Source organism: Erinaceus europaeus, chromosome 5 (genome assembly GCF_950295315.1).
Source record: "Erinaceus europaeus chromosome 5, mEriEur2.1, whole genome shotgun sequence".
Taxonomy (NCBI): Eukaryota; Metazoa; Chordata; class Mammalia; order Eulipotyphla; family Erinaceidae; genus Erinaceus; species Erinaceus europaeus.
This window is the reverse complement of record NC_080166.1, coordinates 59,346,000-59,367,775: the sequence shown is the minus strand read 5'-3', so window position 1 is coordinate 59,367,775 and position 21,776 is coordinate 59,346,000. Positions and strand designations below refer to the sequence as shown.

Genomic DNA, 21,776 nt, shown 5'->3' with positions numbered 1-21,776 from the left:
AATGTCGAGGCCTATGGATACTTGCACCAAAGTTCGAGTATCTTCCTTCTGTGTGAATGTGTAAGCTTTGCTTGCTCTGAATGTCCACATTTCGACCACTGACTGGAGCCAGGGAGTAGCTCCCTCTCCCCGTGCCCTCTCAGAACGCTCTCCTGGTGTTTGTCACCCATTTGTGTAGCCTGGATTTCCCAGCCATTATGGCTAGGCATTGGAGTTAGAGATTTCTGCTTTAAGCCAGTTTCAAAGACTTTTTTTTTTTTTTAATGATACAGCCACTTTTTTTTTTAATTTATTTCCCTTTTCTTGTTGCCCTTGTTTTTTTTTATTGTTGTTGTAGGTATTGTTGTTATTGATGTCGTCGTTGTTAGATAGGACAGAGAGAAATAGAGAGAGGAAAGGAAGACAGAGGGGGAGAGAAAGACAGACACCTGCAGACCTGCTTCACCGCCTGTGAAGCGACTCCCCTGCAGGTGGGGAGCCAGGGGCTCGACCCGGGATCCTTCCGCCAGTCCTTGTGCTTTGTGCCATGTGTGCTTAACCCACTGCGCTACCGCCCGACTCCTTCAAAGACCATTTTTTAAAAACTCCTCCTGCTGATAAAACTGCTCACCTTGCTAGTGCGCTGCTTTACCACATGTGGCTCAGGTTCAAATCCAGCCTCCATCATACGGAAGGAGACCTAGGTGCTGTGACCTCTCTGTCTGTCTGGAAAAGTAAAAATATTAATAATGATTCTCAGTACTTTTTAGGTTTTATTTTGGTGTCACTCTTTGCTAATGGCACAGAAGTCTTTTAAAAAACAATTTCTAATATTACTTTTTTTTCCATATATATGGAAGTGTATTCAAAGGCCCTTCATGTGTGATGCTAAAGCTATTTTCATTTTTTACTTTCTTAAACTGTTTTTAAATGGTTTCTTTATCTGAATAGTTTTATCTCTGGGTAGAGACAGATCAAGAGGGGAGTGGGAAGATAGAGAGACACCTACAGCCCTGCTTCACTACTTGTGAAGCTTTCCCCTGCAGGTGGGGGCTGGGGGCTTGTACATTGTAGCCTGTGCACTCAACCAGGTACGCCACCACTTGGCCCTGCTATGTTCGTTTTTTATACGGATTTGATTTTAATAGCTTAGATATTCCTTCCAGGACAAAGGGTTTTCTCAGCTGTTGTGTATAAATAAGTAAAATGAATACTGCTATATGTGTTGTACTGCTGAATGAAAACTGGGATTAGCAGAAGCATACACTTAACAAATCTGGCTGGTGCTTACCAGCTCATCTGCCATTAAGATTTTTTTTCTTTTAATTTAAATGCTAACTTTGCATGTGGTATCTGTCTCCCTAATAATTACTTGAACCCCAGCTTCAAAGAACTTAGTTGTTTTCTATTTAACACATATTAGCAAGTGTGCCTTCAGAGAAAATGTTTTGTTTCAAGTACTAGGGAAGTGAAAGCGTTAAATTAGTTCATGTTTTGACCCTGAAGAAGATATTGAATGAAGATACGATGTTTAAACTAAGTGTCATAGGATCACTGGAAGATACACATGTGCTTGAGTAGGGAATTTTAGAGGACTTCACATAAGATGTTGGCTTAGATTTGTCTAACTTATTTTAAAATCTGTCCATTCACTGTATTCCTTGACAGAGGGGGAGAAGAAAGAAGAGGAAAAAGAAGGAGAAGACAAATCCCAGTCAAAATCAGTCAGAGAACGACGGAGGCCAAGAGAGAAAAGAAGATCTACAGGAGTTTCATTCTGGACACAAGATGTAAGAGCTCATTAAAATATTATAACTATCTGGAGGCTGAGCAGTGGCGCTCAACCTGGTTGAGCGCACACACTACAGTGCACAAGGACCCAGGTTCAAGCTCCTGGTTCCACCTGCTGGAGGGAAACTTGATGAGTGGTGAAATAAGGCTGCAGATGCCTCTCTATCTCCCTCTCCCCTCTCAATTTCCGTGTCTATCCAAAATAAACATAACTATTTAATAGTATGTCTAATATTTCCCAAGTATATACTAATAATTTTATATGCCTCAGACTCATATTCTTCAGGTTCTTTGAATCAAGTTAATAATCAGAAGTTAACAACTTTGCTTTTTAATAATACTTACAAGCAAGAGTATCCTCACGTTAGGAAGAGTGATGATTATGACCTTGTGTGATCAACATGTTTTGATTGTTTAGTGACTAACTCTTCCCCCTAACATTTCTTCCCCAACTGGGAGTATGGACCAAAATTCTTTGTGGGGTGCAGAAGGTGGAAGATCTGGCTTCCTTAATTGCTTCTCCGTTGGACATGGACGTTGGCAGGTCAATGCTTACCCCCCCAGATCAGGCAAATTTGTTTTAAAACTATTTTATACTCATACTATTACTTTTTCAGTACTGTGGGACATTTCTCATTTTTAAATTTTCAGTTCCTGTATTTCTCCCACAAAACTGCAATACTTTTCAAATAGTAGGTTCATGGTATAAACTTGACATGTCAGTAAATAAATACTACAAGTGCCAGTCGCTTCACATGTTATTTTTGGCAGGTACCAAAATGATAGCTTATACAAAGATTCTCTCTAATTCTTAGAACCATTCTGTTTGTACCTTATTTGTACCTTATAGATGAGGTAGCTGTGTCTCAAGAAATGTTTCAATAAACTTTCCCTAAGTCACATAGCTGCAAATCGATTTCAGTATGAAAATAGGTCATTCCAGTTTTCATGCCTGTCGTGTTTTTATAGTGAGCCTGAGTCCGGTGCTTGAATACAAATGTTAACCCTTTAAGATTCGTTGAGATGGTGAAAGCCACCTAATGTAATGTCCCTGTAATCCTGTATTCTAGGCTTTGTGCCTCACTGAGACCTTGATTCTCATTCTCTCTGTGGCTTTCTACCAGAGCACTGCTCAGCTCTGGTTTATGCTGGTGCAGGGAAGTAAACCTGGGATTTTGCAGCCTCAGGCTAGAAAGTCCCTTTGCATCACCATTATGCTGTCTATCTTTACCCAGACAAACCATCTTAATGCAATAAAACAGTTACATAAATTGTGGACAAGTTTACAGAATCCAGCTTTCCTTGCATAGGACAGTGAATTTCTCACTTTTACTGCCTTGTTTCAGCTGAAAAACTAAGCAATATTTATATTTCCTGTGGAAGCAAGCACATGAATGTGTCTGCACTATAAAGTGGGCTTTCTTCTTCTTCATACAAAGTCTCCAACCTCTTTATCCCTAACTTGAATTTATCTCTTCGTAAACTAAATTGTCAGTCTGTCACCACCAAGCAGATTTCCTCTACACAAGATAGAAAATTCTCAAATAAAAAATTGATTTTCCCTTTAATTCATGTCCTGGAAGATTATGTTGTTGGTTTTGTTTGTTTTCTCTCTTTTTAAAAAATAATTAGAGCCACCCTAAAGTGTCTAAATAGCCAGAAGTTTGAAATTGATGACTTCTTGTCTAAAACCGATGATCTATTTTAGAGTGATGAAAATGAACAAGAACAGCAGTCAGATACAGAAGAAGGATCCAATAAGAAAGAAACTCAGGTAAGAGGTTTTGCTTTTTTATATATTTAGAAATGTTTGTACTTCTTAAAGGATTGCTTGTGTTATGGATAAATGCTAATTTTACTCATGAAAGACTGTATATACTACACTGAAAGTAGATTATCAGTGACTTTCTGAAGTGAAGGCTAGCAGGACTAGACTGAGGCAAAAAGAACGTTTTAGAGGCAGTGGTAATAGTCTGGATCTTGACTGGGGTATTGGCATTATGAGTCTACACAGCTGTCAAAACTCGTCAAACTGTATACTATTGAGTGGGTGTAGTTTATTTTATCTAAATTAATCTTTGAAATTGAAAAGAGTGAACAACAAAAATAAGGGTAGTGTCTTGCCAGAACAGAAGTATCTAAAAGCTACTCAGAAGAAAGAAGAAATGGATGTCGTATCAGACTCAGATTCTAGTTTTATAAATGTCAGGGTTGTGTTCTTGAGAACACAGTGGTATCTTTGTAACTTTGTTTAAAAATCTTATGTCTTTAATGGACTTTTATATTCATTATCACAACTGATCTTCCAAAAATTCTACTGAAAAAACTTTCTCCCCCCCCCCCCCGCCTCAGCATTGATTTAGAAAACAAAACAAGGCAAGCTTGAGTGACTGACTTAAGACTTTAGCTTTGCTATCTAAAGATGCAAGTTCCTTCTCACTGGGCCTTCCTCACCTCTGAATCCTCGGGGTCTGTTTTGTTCTGTTTTGTTTTGTTTTGAACCACCAAAGCACGGCTTAGCTCTGGTTTCCAGTGGTGCGGAGGAACCACAGTACTGAATCTCTCCAGTGTGGTGGGGACTGTGCTGGAAACTGACAGACAGTGCAGACAGACTCCCTTCCGGGTGAGCGATCTCACCATCCACTCCACAGCATCTTCTTCAGTGGATGAGAACTCTGTTCCCAACAATAAATGAACTATATTCTGTTTTGAGAGTATGTATCACCAACTCTTACTCTCTGTGAACAAGTTTGAGCAGCAAAGTTCTTCTGTGTGTTTCCTCAAAGACCGTTTTGTCACCTCGCCTCTCCTCAGCTCTACTACATGGTGTGGAATTTGTAGAATTGAGCCAGCGGGCAGTATCGTCTCTGTACCAATCTGCAGTCATTCTGTTCTAAAACTTCCTTCTAAGAGCAGCATTGCATCAAGACATAATAAAATACCTTATTTCCTTAATAGTGTGAGCACATGTCTAATGTGCTAAATTGTTCTGTCAGTAAAGTTTCTAGTGTATTTCATGAGATAGGAGAAATTAGCATGTTCATGTTTGTTTTTCTCTTCCTTTCTAGACGGATTCCATTTCTAGGTATGTTTTTTTGTTTGATTGTGTGTTTGCTGGCCATTTTCACATAGCTGGCTTTTCTGTCTTTAAAATTATAACAGCTTTTCCTGTGTTACTTCACCAGTAACATTAGAGTATGATCTTTCATTTAGCTACTCAGGATAGTCTGTATCCCTGAAAAATCACAAGATGCTATTCTGGATTGACAGCTGAGTCTCCAGGTTACCTTTGAATCTAACTTTCTACTTCTCTTGCTCACTATTAACCGAACCTTTGTAAAAGAATGAACACATTTCTACATACTTTATGTTTCTATTGAATTGAAAGCAGTAGTATTTATCAGTAAAAGGTAGCCTGAAGTCAGAAACAGACAATGAGAGAATTGTTTTTACTTTAAAAATTGTGTTGTCTTCCGTAGGGCAATTTGGATAGACCATAGCTTGTCAAATTAAAATATTACTAATACCAGAGCACACGTGATAGACCACTTATAAAAGTATGACCAATTAAATCATAATATGCCGACCAGTTAATTAACTTGTAAAAGCCATTCTCTAATTCCAGAGCTGTTGGTGTGTTAAAAATAATGTATGTTAAGTTTTAAATCATATAACTGAGCATGGCATAACATCTTTTTTTTTATTCCTATGTATCAAAATATTGAAACCCTTCCTGACAAAAAGAAAAATAATAGTGTTAAAAATAAGTTCCAAGGTGAAGACAGAGCTCACCGGAGAGAGCACATTCCTTGCCACGTAGCTCCAGGTTCAGACCCCTGTACCACAAGGGAGGTACTTTGGCAACAGAGGAAGCTCTGGTGTTGTGGTATTTCTCCTCCTCTCTGCCTCTAAAGGAAAAAATGCAACCCAGAAAAGTGAATCTCACATGCATAAGGCCCTGACTCAACCAAAGAAATACATAATTCCCATTTTTTCTATTCTCTTTTTCTCCTTTTATTATATTCTATTATAGAAGTTAGATGAAGTAAGATGTTAACTTGGAGTATGAAATTAATCTCAAGAGGCATGTTGATGCACGCTATGAAAGCAGTATGTAGATATTTTGACTTCTAATTTGTCTTTTGAAGATATGAAACCAGTTCCACTTCGACTGGTGAGCGGTCTGATTCCTCGCTGGGCCGCTCAGGATCATACAGTTACTTAGAGGAGAGAAAGCCTTACAGCAGCAGACTAGAGAAGGACGTGTCGACTGACTTTAAAAAGGTATTTGGCATTCACAGCTGTGCGTCACGGAGCCTTACCTTACGTGTGGGGTGTTATTCCTAGAAGGAAATGTGAGGTCAACACCTTGACAGAACTCCCCCTAATCTTCAGTTTTTGCCAGTGAATGGTTAGGTACAGTGTATGTAGCTAGAGTCTTGTTTGTTTCTAAGGAGTTGTTAAGTGTCTCAGTCCAGATGTGATTAAGCTGAAATGGAGCAGCAGGGGGACGGGGTGAAAGAGGGCTTGCACACAAACAAACACAGTTTTATATATATATATATATATATATTTTAAGTAGTCTTTTTTTATATAGTTTATCACCTTTTGTTACCCTTGTTGTTTTATTGTTGCAGTTATTATTGTTGTTGTTGATGTTGTTCATTGTTGAATAAGACAAGAAAGAAATGGAGAGAGGAGGGGAAGACAGGGGGAGAGAAAGATAGACACCTGCAGACCTGCTTCACCACCTGTGAAGCGACTCCCCTGCAGGTGGGGAGGCGGGGGCTCAAACCAGGATCCTTACACCAGTCCTTACACTTTGTGCCACCTGCACTTAACCCACTACGCTATCGCCTGACTCCCTTATATATTTGTTAATGATATAAAGCAACTTAACAAAGAATATATCTTTTCTTTAGAGAAAATAGGTGTTTTTGTTTGTTTGTTTTGTTTTTTCTGTGTAACAGAATCTTGAGGCAGTTCAAGTACAGTTGAGCATTAAAGCTGGAAATATCTAAGGGATAAGTCTGGGCCAATCAGCAGTATGGGATCTGTCACTGCTCTCAAGTCCCTAGATAGGTGACAATCATTCCAACTGTCCACTTTCTCACAAGCCAAATTAGCAAGACTAGAAAGGGGGGGTGTCACTCCCCATAAGGTTCGGTCACTCACTGAGTAAAGAATTGCATGCTGGACCGTGCGGAACAGGTTTCTGCTGTCCTTCCCAACAGCAGTGCAGATGGAGCTGGCGTCCCTGCTCTTGCTGACTTCCTCCAGGGAGTCAGAGAGCAGACCCTGTCACACTAGAGAATGTGTGTTTTAGAAATTAAGGCAGCTGTCATGAGGTGAAGAAACCATTTTCTAAAGAAGGTCCTGGCAGGACCTGGGAGTAGGCTTACGAAGCAGTCCCTCCATTAGTAATGAGCCGGTCAGAGTGAGGAGGAATGGAAAGCACATGCGCCTGCAAGCTGCTGGGAAGATGATGTGTTCAAGTAAAAAAAAGAATGCTCAGTGAGACCTAACAAAGCAGAAGGAGCGTGTGAAAGGGCAGTAACAAGTGTGGGTTGGGACCCGACTGTGCATGGCCTGATCCTGTCTTGAGGATGTCCTCCTAGCTGAGAAAGTTGGGGAGCTCGTCTATTCAAGGATTTTTAATGTGTGAGAATTAAGACACTGATTACCACTTAAAAATAATGAAATTCCCATTTTGAAAACTTGGTTTTTCCTACTACAAATAAAATAGATTAGAAGGAGGTCAGGAGCACACCTTAAGAGATATCAAAGAGGCATCTGTCTGTGTTGGTAGCAGAGATTAGGGAAAAAGAGTAGAGATATTCAGGAGTTCAAAAAAAAATCCACTTTCTTTTTCTAATACTAATAAAAATGACGTATTACTGTAGGTGAGTATTCATCTGAGCAGCTGAGAAACTGCAGGGGAGTAATAGATCCGCAGAAAGCTCACAGATCCCAGTGGAACCTTCATACTAACTGTAGCTACTGAGTACGTAGGCCATACCATGTCTCTCTTGCAGTTAAGGATTTCTTTCTTTCTTTTTTCCTTTCCTTTTTTTTTTTTTTTTTTTTTTAAGTATTTTATTTGTGAAAGAGAGGGAGAGACCAAAGCACTTTTCAGCTCTGACTTATGGTGGTACTAGGACTTGAGTCTCGTACCTTAGAGCCTCAAGCATGAGAGTCTTTTTTCTTTTTTTAATTTTTTATTTATAAAAAGGAAACATTGACTACACCATAGAATAAGAGTGGTACAACTCCACACAACTCCCACCACCAGAATTCTGCATCTCATCCCCTCCCCTGATAGCTTTCCTATTCTTTAACCCTCTGGGAGTATGGACCCAAGGTCATTGTGGGATGCAGAAGGTGGAAGGTCTGGCTTCTGTAATTGCTTCCCCACTGAACATGGGCATTGACAGGTTGATCCATACTCCCAGCCTGTCTCTCTCTTTCCCTAATGGGGAAGGGCTCTGAGGAAGTGGATCTCCAGGACACATTGGTGGGTTTGTCTGTCCAGGGAAGTCTAGTCACATCCTGCTAGCATCTGGAACCCGGTGGCTAAAAAGAGAGTTAACATACAAAGCCAAACAAATTGTCGACCAATCATGAACCTAAAGGCTGGAATAATGCAGATGAAGAGTTTGGGGTCTTCTATTTTGTAGATAGCTAGTAGGTATATTTTAGTTAAATTCCAAAGGGCCTGTGCCTATACTAGGGTTTTTTTAATTGTTGTTTTTGTTTTCTTTTTTCCCCTGAGCCTGAAACTTGATATGCAGGTGGATCCAAGTTATTGTCTGGGAAGAAGATGTCATGGCTAGAAAAAGGACCAGAAAGCTGGATCAGGGAAGAGAGTAGCTCCCTAATATGGGAAAGGGGTATAAATATTGTTGACTGTAAACCCCATCGATTTGATGTCATCTGGGGCCCATATTCAGCTTAGGAGCCTATGTAACCTCTGCATCCCTGTAGATCTGAGCTCACATTTTGTGGTCATGAGTAGGAACATTCCAAGTTGCCCCAGTATGGACCCATCTTCCTCAGGTGTAGCATAGAGTATGTTGTCCATCCTCCCTTCGGAGGATGAACATTCTCTACCATTGTTGATCCAAAGGCGTGAGAGTCTTTTACATAAATATAATGCTGTCTCCCAGCCCAATAGATGATCTTTTATCATGTTGATAATAAAGTGTTAATTTAATGGAAGCCAAAAAGCCACATTTGTTCAGTGAAGTCATAAATCTTTTTTTTTTATATTTATTTTCCCTTTTGTTGCCATTGTTGTTTTGTAGTTGTAGTTACTATTGTTGATGTCGTCGTTGTTGGATAGGACAGAGAGAAATCGAGAGATGGGGAAGACGGGGAAAGAAAGACACCTGCAGACCTGCTTCACCACCTGTGAAGCAACTCCCCTGCAGGTGGGGAGCCGGGGGCTCGAACCAGGATCCTTACACCGGTCCTTGTGCTTTGCGCCACGTGCGCTTAACCCGCTGCTCTACCACCCGACTCCCAGAGTCATAAATCTTAAGTACTGAAATGTTTAAAGTCTTATATGGGACAGATATAACTGCATAACCAAAAAATGCTGCCTTGCAGCCACAAAGCAATAAAATATCTTTGCGTTTTTAATTGCTCGTATGTTGAATAATCTGTTTTTAATATTGTAATGATGGGAAATGTTAAAAATTTGAGGATAATCCAAGGTAATTTATTTTTCTACCCCAATTTTTATAGCTTTATGAAAAAATCCTAGCTGAAAATGAAAAGCTAAAAGTTCAGCTGCATGACACAAACATGGAACTGACAGATCTTAAATTGCAGTTGGAAAAAGCCACCCAGGTTTGTACCTTTTTTTTTTTCCTCTCTGCTACTCTGTTCTAACTTACAGTACCATATAGTCTGCAATGCAGTGTTCCTTAATGGTTCATCTAAGCATAAATTTTACTACTAATAGCAGCTTGTTAGTAAAGCTTCAGGATAGCATTGTTCACTGTGTTTTACTTTTTTCAAAAAGGTAAATTCAAAAGTATAGAAGTAATATCGCCTTCTACTCACATCAGGAAACCAAAGACATAGCTCTCACTTAGGTAGTGGGCCTGCAGTGCCCCAGCACCACATGGAGGTGCTATGGAGACAGAGCAAGTGTCAGAGAGAGAGAAAGAGAGAGAGAGAGAGAGAGAGTGTGTGTGTGTGTGTTTTTCAATGTCTTAGCCCAGTCACCTTTCTCCCTGTGTAGGTGCTATGGGGACAGAGCAAGTGTCAGAGAGAGAGAGAGAGGGAGAGAGAGGGAGAGAGAGAGTGTGTGTGTGTGTGTTTTCAATGTCTTAGCCCAGTCACCTTTCTCCCTGTGTAGGTGCTATGGGGACAGAGCAAGTGTGAGAGAGAGAGAGAGAGAGAGAGAGAGAGAGAGAGAGAGAGAGTGTGTGTGTGTGTGTGTGTGTGTGTGTGTGTGTGTTGTCAATGTCTCAGTCACCTTTCTCCCTGTGTCATTTCAAAAGGAAGGAAATAGGCCAGTTTACTCAGAAAACTGGTTTCTGAGTTTTGTTTTATCAAGTATCAATTCACCAGCTGTACTAGCTGTGGATTTGACAGTTTTGCCTAGAATATTTGCCAAAAATATTAGCTGGAGTTCATATTTTCCTATTAGAAATTAACATGAATTATAACATTGCTTTTAAAATATTCCTATATGAAGAATATCCACAATTAATACTTATATTTTTGGGTAGATAGCTTAATGGTTCTGCAAAGAGACTCATACCTGAGGTTCCAAAGTCCTAAGTTCAATCCCCCGTTCCACCACAAACAAAGCTGAGCAGTGCTGTGGTTTAAAAAAAAAAAAAACTATATTTTTCCATCCATTATTTTAAGTTATAAGTGATGTTGTTCTAGCTATTGCTTAATTACTCCAAGTACTTTTCAGTGTCTCTTAAACATGTTTCAGTCCTTCAAGCATATTTAGAACTTACTTACAGAGCCTCAAATAGCTACTAGCCCTGGTTTTATATTTCTGTCAATTAAAATACAGTTTTTTAAATTTTTTTCTATATTTATTTTCCATTTTGTTGCCCTTGTTTTTTATTGTTGTTGTTATTATTGATGTCATCATTGTTACTTAGGACAGAGAGAAATGGAGAGAGGAGGGGAAGACAGAGGGGGAAAGAAAGACAGACACTGCAGACCTGCTTCACCACCTGTGAAGCGACTCCCTTGCAGATAGGAAGCCAGGGGCTGGAACCAGATCCTTACACGTGCCACGTACACTTAACCTGCTGTGCTACCACCCAACTCCCTTAAAAAAAAAATTAAAAACCGTTATCTGAAACAGTCTGATACTAGGAATTCTGGCTTTAATTTTTTTTTATTTCTTTATTGGGGGAATTAATTTTTTATATTCAACAGTAAATACAATAGTTTGTACATTCTCCAGTTCCCAGTTTCCCATATAACAGTACAACCCCCACTAGAATTCTGGTTTTAATTTTTAACAGGAAGCAGCTGGAACATAACATACTTTTTTAAAAATAGTATGTACAAAACTGTTTTAAATAATAGAGGAAAAAAAGACTACTTAGAATGATTAGATCTTTTAAGTTTTAAATACCTTACCAGGCAGAAGAATTTGTAAAATAAGAATCAAGACTGGAGAGGTAGCATGTTTATGCAGAAAGACTTTCATACCTGTGGCACCAAAGGCTCCAGAGTCAAACCCCAGAACCACCAGAAGCCAGAATTCAGCAGAGTAGTGGAAAGAAAAACTGAGGGAAGGAAGGAAGGAGGAAGAAAAGAAAAGAAAGAGGTAGTGAGGGGGGAAAGAAAGGGGAGGGGATCAAAAGCTAATTTAGTCACATTTCTTGAGGTTATAACAGACGTAGATGCTGGAAAGACGGCAAAAGAGAAATAAATTTAAGGACAAATTTTATTTACCATATTAAACAGTGAAATTGTGCTTAACCTGTGATACTAAGGGAATCATTTTCTTTGTCTCATTCTCAGAGTTTTATCAACTTGGAGTTGGTCACATAGTATAGGAAGATGAAATGAAATATCTGAACTCACAAGAAGAAGAAAAACTAATTTGTGATTGATGCAATTAATTTAAGATAGAATGCCTTAGATACTACAGTGGGTATGAGCCCTAGAGAGACAGTGGTCTGTGGCAACCATCATTTTTTAAAAATTTATTTATTTATTTACTTAATCCCTTTTATTGCCCTTGTTATAATTATTGGTGTCATCATTGTTGGATAGGACAGAGAGAAATAGAGGAAAGGAAGAAAGAGAAATAGAGAGGGGAAAGGAAGAAAGAGAGGGGGAGAGAAAGATAAACACCTACAGACCTGCTTCACCGCCTGTGAAGTGACTCCCTTGCAGGTGGGGAGCCGGGGCCTCAAACCAGCATCCTTATGCCAGTCCTTGCACTTTGCACCACCTGCACTTAACCCGCTGCGCTACCGCCTGACTCTCAGCAACCATCATTTCTAAGCACTTCTGTAACTGTTAGTAGGGGCCTTGCTCTCTCTTCATACTGTGCAAGGGGACTGTATACAGTCATTATGCCGTCTCTGACTTCTCTCATCTCTTTGTGTTTCTTACTTTTTTGCAGAGACAAGAAAGGTTTGCTGATAGGTCACTATTGGAAATGGAAAAAAGGGTAAGTGTCTGTCTTTATCTTCTTAAATAAGTAAGCATTTCCCCACACACACACATACACCTTTTGTAAGCAGTGCAAGTGGGATCTTTTTGTTTGGTTGCCATTACTACTAGTAGTAGTGGCTTAATGCAGATTTACACAATTATAAGATAACAGGGCTGTAATTCTGCACTGTTCCCACCACCAGAGTTCTGTGTCCCCATCCTCTCCATTGGAAGCTACAATAGTTCTCCCAAGGTTGCAGCTATATATGGGTTGACTATTATTTCTACACGTATTTGTTTGTATATATCCCCCCCCCCCCCCGCCGCCATGGTCCTCTCCCCTTTCCCTTCTAAGTCACACCTATTCCTATGACTGCTTCTGAACATCCTTCATTTCTTCCTCTTCTCTCTCTGGGTCCTCAAGGAGCTGGTGTTGAGAGACCTGATCATCTTTCTCCTACTTCTCCATCTCTGGGACTGTGGACCAAAATTCATTTTGGGGTGCAGAAGTTATTTCCTTTTTTTTTTTTTTTTTATGAGTGGTTATGCCATGTTACTCTTTTAATAGATTTAAAACAAAACTATGTTTGCTTGACTTTAAAATGTACACATTGTGATAGCAAGTATGGTATTTTTAAATTATCTCTGACTTCTGTGGTGATATTAAAATATTTCTATCAGATATGCACTGAGTTTTACTTCTTTAAAAATTTGCTAATATCAAAAATTATGCTCTTGATAAGTACATGCAAAGGTGTCAAACATTAGAAATTGCCTGGCAGCTTCAGAGTTCTGCTGTGAGTTTCATTGAGTAGAAAGGAACTATTCGGCATAGTGCTCTTGTTTTGCTTTCTACTAAAATATAAAAATCCTGAAGGAACCTAGTAAGATTGAAATACACGGGAAGTGGTCACCTTGCCACTGGAGGAAATTGTCTATTTGGAACAACTAACAGACCTAGGCTCTGTTACTTTGAAAAATGCAATGGTATTGTGAGTTTCTCACAACTGTATTATTAGCTAGAAGAGTGTGTTCAGAGAAAACATTGCTGTCCATGCAATAATGTTGAGCCTGCTAATGAGAGAACATATGTACTTATAAGTCAATGAGTTGTACTCCATTAATCCTTTAATCACAAACCCTATAAACAATTACAGAAGATGTACCACTTTACTAAATGTCAGCAATTAATTATTAATCTGGGAAGAATGTCTTAGAAATGCATTCAGTATGATTAAACTAAAATCAAATGGTTTGTGTCTGAAAGGTGACCAGCAGGAGTCAGTACCTTCTGGGCGGTATGACCTAACCAGAGTTTGACGGCATATTAATGACTGCTGCTTGCTTCCTGCATAGCACCCAGAACTCACTGTCACTGTTGAAAGAGAGCACAGCAGAACACGGCAGTACTGTGCGGTCTGCTGCCTTGGCCTGGCCCTCTGGAACTAGAGAGTCGGCAGCAAGTGCTGCAGTTGCTGCTTTCTTAGTCACTGCGTTCATGCTGAACACGGTAGCGGTCAGAATCCAAAGCTGCCACGTAAAGTCGGTTGGATGAGTTAATGACTAGTGAACATTCGGAGTGGAGACGAGCTTCACTTAGATTCTTTGAAAAACTTGTTTGAAAGTGCACATAATAGCAGCATGTTTGCTCCTTGCTTTTCTGCTTCTATCACTAGAGTTACATGAACTGCATCTTCATGTGATTTTTTTTTTTTTTTGCTTTATATAAATCCTCAGCTTGAGTATTGGTTTACTCTAGCCCTAAATCTTACATAAAGTCTGAGAAGTTTGAACATGCTGTGTAGTATCTTAGTAGAAAGTTAAAGCTCCAAAGAAAGAGCTCATAGCCTAATAAGGGCCTTCATGTTTTTCTCTCTCCGAGTTTGGAAAGCTCTTCCACATGTCACTGGCACCACATCTTTTTTCCTACACTGCTCTGATTTGATTTTTTTTTCAAGTGTCACTTTCACAATTTAGAAGAGAATTTAAGAATATAACAAATATATGATTAATATTGGTATCTTACATCGATCTAGGAACGAAGAGCACTAGAAAGAAGAATATCTGAAATGGAAGAAGAGCTCAAAGTAAGTGTCAAACCCTGTTACATTTAAGATAGTGCACTTTATGAGTCTAAATTATATAGTAGGTTGTAGGCATTGTGTTCAGATCAATTGTTTGCAAAACTTCTGTCTGCAGTTTATGGGCTATCTGTATCTTGTGCCTCTTTCCACCTCCCCTGTCCCCTAGGTTCTAAAATGAGCTTAGAGAATATTCAAAATTGGGGGCCAGACGTTGGTTGGTGCACCTGGTTAAGCCCACACATTACAGTGCGCAAGGACCCAGGTTCATGGCCCTGGTCCCCATCTGCAGAGGGAAGATTTCACGAGTGGTGAAGCAGGGTTGCAGGTGTCTCTCTGTCTCTCCATACCTTTCAATTTCTCTTTATTTAAAGCTCAAGTCTTCCTGATACCAAATTTTATGATATTTTTTAAAAGAGAATTTAAACAGTAATCTGTGCAATTTGGGCTTGATCAGCAAAATAACTCATTTAGGAGGTTGCCTGCCTTGCCAAATATGCCCACACCACCACTACACACACACACACACACACACACACACACACACACACACACACACACACACACACACACACACACACACACACACACACACGCGCCCCTGCAGTCCCCCTGGGAGTACTGCAATACTGAGGAGATTTCAGTGATCTCTCCATCTGTCTCTCTCTCTCTGTGTGTGTGTGTGTGTGTGTGTGTGTGTGTGTGTGTGTGTGTGTCTGAAACTCTAGCATGGCGCCCCAAAGGCATTGGGGTTTGTTATCTTCACATGTTTGTATACTTGTATTTCTTGGGGTGCACATGGTAGGGGAGGGGATCAGTGTAAAATTTTCTCCCTTAAAAATAAAGGGCATTAGAGAAGTGGAAGGTCAGGTTCTCTGCTTTGGAACTTATAGGCAATACCTGTGGAAATAATTAGCTTGGTTTGAGTATTGAACTATTTTGTAGCTAGTAGAAAAATTTGCAGTTCATCAGTTACCTCTCAACACTTTGTCTCATATAATGTTCTCTGTCATGAGATAATGTCCCCATATAATTAGAATTTCAGGGTGTTTTATTATTGAATTATTTGGTTTCCTATTAGAACATTATAATTTAATGATGTTGGATTTTTGTTTTTGTCTTTATTTCTGTACTTTGTCTGATAGAGATTTTTGGAACTATAATGCTTATTATCTTTGTGACTCTTATAGAATACCCCTATTAAACAATTTTTCTGCTACTCATTTTTTTTTCTGTTTCTTTTTACTCTGATTCATGCAGAACCTGCAACAAGCAGAGCAAATTCAGATCCTGAGAGAGTTAAATGAACAACTACTGACTGAGAATAGGGCCTTGACGAGAGCATTAGCCAAACACCCAAGGCTCTACAGGCAACTGCAGCCTGTGAACCTGTAATTTAGTTCCATCATTTCTTCTCGGTAGAGCCAGGCAGGTGTTTTTGTGTTAGTATGTGTGTCCTGAGCTCACTTTTACAAATTGATGTCATTGTGCCTGGGGCTTGTTGTATAATTGTTTGATTCTGCGTGGCTTCTCAGAGTATTAGTGTCACTGATTTTTATACTACTACTTAAAAGCTACAACAAATTGAAGGAGTGAGTCAGGAGATCAAATAAGAGACTTGTCTGCACTTTTGCAGTTTTTACACATTTTTGGCTTCACAAATATTCTAGGGCTTAAAATGCAATAGTCAGGCTTCTATTTGCAAAGCTTTTGCAACATTTTTTGGCTCTACAGTTATGTTAGGGCTTACACTAATGATGAAGGGAAAATGAATAAAATGCATGTGCCTGTCCCCTTCTCTGTTTTGCTTGTGCTGGCTAATGTCAAGTCTGTCAAACAAGAAATTCCCTTTTGGCTTCACGATTTCTTTGAGCAGAAAGGCGAAGATTGAACACACCTTATGGGGTGCGGAGGGTGGGCCCGGAAGGGCCGCAGTCATTTCGTTCTGACCCTAAACGTGCATTATATCTGCTTCTCAAAATGACAGAATTTTTTTTAATATATTTATTTATTTTCCTTTTGTTGCCCTTGTTTTTATTTTTTATTGTACTTATTGATGTCGTCATTGTTAGGACAGAGAGAAATGGAGAGAGGAAGGTAAGACAGAGGGGGAGAGGAAGATAGACACCTGCAGACCTGCTTCACTGCCTGTGAAGTGACTCCCCTGCAGGTGGGGAGGCGGGGGCTCGAACCAGGATCCTTAAGGCAGTCCTTGTGCTTCAAGCACAGGCTTAACCCGCTGTGCTTCTGCCCTACTCTCAAAGTGACAGCATTTTTATTCAGAACCTTCTTGATTAACATTCATTGTCCTGATTTTTATTTGTTTTAAACCAGAGCACTGCTCATTCTGGTTTACGTGGATTGAACCTGGGACCTTCAAGCTCAGCCATGATTTTTGCGTAACCACGAGGCTACTCTCTAAGCCTATTTTTTTTAGATCTATTTTTATTTTGTTTAGTATTTTTAATGAGAGATAGACACAGAAAAGACCAGAGCACTGATAAGCTGTGGCATACGACAAGAATGGGGATTGAACCTGGGAGCTCTGAGGCTCAGGCGTGAAAGTTTGTTTTTTTTCCAGAACCATTATGCTGTCACTCCAGCTTTACCCTAGTCATTATATTTTATGGGATACTGTAGGTGTATCCTAATATAAAACTTGCAAACATTCTGAATGGAGATAAGAATTGATTGGTTCCACATAAAATTAAGCTTTCTTGTCAAGATTTTACTTAGAACAGCATTACAGAAAGAAGTTTTGCTTTTTTATTTTAAAGATTTTGTTAAAGCTTTATTTGATGGGCAGGGGTAGATAGCATAATGGTTATGCAAACACTGTCGTGCCTGAGGCTTCAAAGTCCAAGCTTCAATATCCCCTGCACCACCATAAACCAAAGCTGATCAGTGCTCTAGTTTAAAAAAAAAAAAAAGCTTTTTATTTGCTACAGGACAGAGAGAGATTTAGAGGGGAGGGTGGTAGAGAGAGAGAGCAAGAGACAGAGACACCTGCAATTTCTGTCAGTGTCATTTCCTGCCTGTGTGATACCAGACTCAAACCAAGCCTACTGTTTTTCCAGCTCTCAAAGAATATCTTAGTGTCTGGGGCTGGGTGGTGGCACACCTGGTTGCATACACGTTACAGTGTGCAAAGGACCCAGGTTCAAGCCCCCAGTCCCCACCTGTAGGGCGAAAGTTTACAAGTGGTGAAGCACGTCTGCAGGTGTCTCTCTGTCTCTCTATCATTCCCCTTGATTTCTGACTGTCTCTATCCAATAAATAAATAAAGATAATTTTAAAAAATTAAAGATACAAACCAAATATATATATGTACATATATATATACGCACACACACATACATATATATCTTAGTACCCAAAATATAAACTATTACATTCCCTAGCAACTCGGCAGAAAATATATAATTTACATCATTCAGAGTGGAGATAACAGCTAACTTTTAAGATTTCCTGCCTGTGCTTCAAATAAAGCCAGAACATTGATTTCTCTGTCCTGAGGGTATAAGAGTAACTTTGTTTACTACTTGGACCTACAAAGTACTATACACTGGTTCTAATAATAGTAATAATTGTTTTGTTACCCCTGGTATTTATTTATCTTTGTTAATGATTTAATAATGGTGTACATGATCTTAAGATTATGGGCGAATTGTTCCACACCCTCACCCGCCACCATAGTTCTTTGCTCTGCTTGCCCCTAAGATAGCTACTATAGTTTTGGTTTCAGTTTTTTTTAAGATTTTATTTATTAATGAGAAAGATAGGAGGAGAGAGAAAGAGCCAGACATCAGTCTGGTATATGTGCTGTCAGGGATTGACCTCAGGACCTCGTGCTTGAGAGTCCAGTGCCTTATCCACTTTGCCACCTCCTGGGCCTCACCACTATAGATGTTACTAAGTATTAGTGGTGGCTTGGCTTGACCTAGCACGTTATGATTGGGCCCTCCTCAATCACTATCGAACAGGCCATGGCCGGTGTGCCGCTATGTTCCATCGCTGGGGGGCCAGAGATGACCCGAACTGCCCTGCGGCTACAGACAGACTATGACCCACATAGTCAACGACTGCCACCTCTCCAGATTCAAAGGAGGTCTCGAAACTTTACATCAGGCTCAACCTGTCGCTGTTGACTGGCTACGGAAGAAGGGCAAACGCTAGAAGAAGAAGTGGTGGCTTGGGCAAACGCTAGAAGAAGTGGTGGCTTGACAGTGCTATCTTTGATCAGACATTTTACTAGGCACGTAAACTTAATACTATAGATGAATCCTTCAAGGAGTCTTTCTAATTTAGAACACATCTAACTATGAAAGCTTTCCCAAAACAGACTGGTTTTCTCATGGAATTATATAGTAAAACATTACTTTCTGAGGTAGATTGTAAATAAAGCAAAAAGCCTTCATTGAGGTGCTTGCAGGAACTCTTGGACACCAGTTATGATCTAACAAACCAAAAAAAAAAAAAAAAGGCTTCTTTTTCATGGCTGCTCTAATATGGTATGCTTTCTGAATGTCCACATCAGATGTGGACATTCCAGTTAATAACTCTGGGAAAATAAACCTGTCACTCCATCATGTGCTGAACTAATTAGCTTCACCATTTTTTCCCTTTCCTAGTATATGTTTTAGACATCAGAAATATATATATGACCAGTCTTGTTTATGTGTCTTATGGTGAAATATAACATTCATTGAAAGTAGTATGTCATTCTTTTACTAGAATAAATCTTTTCCATTTTTCCCCCCTATAGATGTTGCCAGACCTAAAAGCAGACAACCAGAGGCTAAAGGATGAAAATGGGGCCTTGATCAGAGTTATAAGCAAACTTTCCAAATGAAAAAAAGAAAAGAAAGAAGAGAGAAAGAGAAAAAAAAAAAAAAAAAAAAAAAGCAGCAAGTAATGGAATTGCACCTGTCAGTAGCCCAGTGGACCATAATGGGCAGTCAGTGGAAGTCTGGGAAGAATCCTTGCAGACTGTCATTTCCCGATATCCTGCCAAATGCCCTCTTATCTAGGACTTGTTTCATTAATTTTTTTTCTTGTATCAAGACCATTGTTTGATGTTATTACAGCTGCTGAGAAGATTTTTTTTTTTTTTCTAAAAGACTGAGAAAACTTGTTTACAGACCCAGCATATAAGGAAAGTGTTCAAGGCCAGCTATGCCTCCGATATTGAACCAGTAAGCCTTAGTTGTACATAAGTACTTTGTGTCAACAAACAAACAACCTTCAGCTCCCACAGAAGACAGTTATCCAGCATTTTTTGATGTGCCACAGTTTCCAGTTGTTTTTTTTTTATATTTAATATATATATATATTTTTTTTTTTGCTTTACATTTAAGTTTGAGTTTGTTTTGTTTTTATTTTTTCTTCTAACTCTTCATGTGGCAGATTTGTCTGTTTTCACAGCTTTCTCCTACAGGGGAAAAAAAAAGGCGCAAAAAAAAAAAAACCACTTAACTCTTCTGAGATCATTGCTAATGCTATGTTGTCTCCCACTGGGACCTAAGTGGCCTGGTGGAACATTGGCTTTCACTGTTTGTGCAATATGCATTTATTTCCTATATAAATGCTTTAACGTCCAAGGAGATTAGTTTCTTTTAAGCCCTGTTTCCTGCCTTCATTGGTCACTTTTGTTTTCATTTTGTTCTTTTCTTACTGTAGCATAATAAGACGTTAGGGTCTGTAACCTTCACATTCATTTTAGCAGGTACTGAGTGACGTTGTATATATAGATACTTGTTTTGATTTTTTTTTTTTTTTAGAACATCACATGGCATGCTTGACTGTGTTTTTATTTCAAATGTCTGTTATTGCAAAGTAGGCGACTCCATAATAGTGTTAAAAAACAAAATTTGCAAACAAATGTGCGAAGAGACTTTAACGGTAACACATTGTGTGGGGAGCTGTCTTTACAAAAGTTTTCTACTGTAAAGTGCTTTTACTTTTATTTTCAGTTTTTGTTTGATAGTTTTCAACCATAATGAAAGTGGCATAGATAATTGCTTCACATTTCACATCCCTGTATTTATCTGAGTGCTGTCTAGAACTGTTGTGTTAGCCAAAGTAATGCTATGAAATCATTTGCAGACTTTACCTGAGTTATGTTAAATGCACTGTTACTGCCATGTGAAGAGGCATTGACTTTGATACCACCACCATCATGTTCAGACCATTTTGTACATTTCAGTGGCCTTTTTAAAAGAAAAAAGAAAAACCCAGTACACGTAGTGAAGATGGCTTTGATTTGGACAAACAGCCTTTATATTTTCATTAAACCATGTGAGGAAAAAAAGAATTACATCTTTCTGGCACATAACTGTCTCAACCACTGAACAGTTTAGCCATTTGAATAAAGTGTACATTGTAAAGCTTATAGTAGCTAACTGTATTATTGACTGTATTGTATATTATATTAAATGTGAATTTGTACCCCTTCGTTTTAAAAGGTCATTGTGTTCTACTGCCTATTTTCAGTTACTTTGAGTTTGGAAAAAGGGTTTTTTGGTAAGCGGGACTGTTAAGTCCTCTCTTTTGATTGGTTTTATGAAGATGTAAGGTTTATGCTCTTATACTACCAAGCTCAGGATTCATGCTTTTTTAAAGGTACAAGGATAGTTGTGGGAACTTTGATTTTTTTTTTGGGGGGGGGGGTTATATTCGAACTGTATGAATGGTGGATCTGAATATGGAGAATCTCCGTGGTGTTGGATGGACATGAGTCTACAGATGACTGATGAGGTTGAGTGACTGAGACCTGTCCCGGGTGCACAACAGTTAGGCACGCAAAGGGTTCTGCTTGTGAAGTTTGGATGCCTGTGAAGAATGATGATTAGATACATGTTTCTAATATTTTAGTGTTTTGTACTTAGGTTATTTATTCTTTGTATCTAAAACTGAACAGCTACTGTGCTCTATTGATTTTATTGGTCGTACTGAGCAGACCTTGTTTCTGCATGAAACCCGTCGCAAAACCCACTATTTTGGAAATAAAAATGTATTTTGACATATACAAATAAAATAAATAAAACTATTTTAAAGGTGTGGATTTCACTGAAAACATTTTAAATTTTGTTCTGAGATACTTAAATTTTTGCATGGGTATTTTTTCACTTAACTGCTTAATTTGGATTTCAATTGGAATAATTTTGAAGTTGTAATACTGTGATAGTTTGCACATGCACATCTGTAATTATGATCTGTGTACCAGTTTGGACAAATGTTTATATATTTTACATAAAGTTGTCTGTATGCAGAATC

The 21,776-nt window shown here is 39.0% G+C and overlaps 1 protein-coding gene across 4 annotated transcripts in view; it reads left to right on the top strand.

The window, feature by feature from the left end:
• Positions 1–21,549, top strand: part of PPP1R12A (protein phosphatase 1 regulatory subunit 12A) — a 139,974-nt gene extending 118,425 nt beyond the window's left edge. For 3 of the 4 annotated variants that reach the window (XM_060191360.1, XM_060191362.1, XM_007525650.3), the window contains 8 exons: positions 1,648–1,769; positions 3,479–3,544; positions 4,839–4,855; positions 5,919–6,054; positions 9,517–9,621; positions 12,389–12,436; positions 14,457–14,507; positions 19,267–21,549. In XM_060191360.1, the coding sequence (XP_060047343.1) occupies positions 1,648–1,769; positions 3,479–3,544; positions 4,839–4,855; positions 5,919–6,054; positions 9,517–9,621; positions 12,389–12,436; positions 14,457–14,507; positions 19,267–19,353 (632 nt within the window). In that variant the 3' untranslated portion in view covers positions 19,354–21,549. Of the gene's footprint in view, positions 1–1,647; positions 1,770–3,478; positions 3,545–4,838; positions 4,856–5,918; positions 6,055–9,516; positions 9,622–12,388; positions 12,437–13,687; positions 13,719–14,456; positions 14,508–19,266 lie in introns of all 4 variants that reach the window. The other variant, XM_060191361.1, reaches the window with a different exon arrangement.
• Positions 21,550–21,776: the final 227 nt, after the last annotated feature.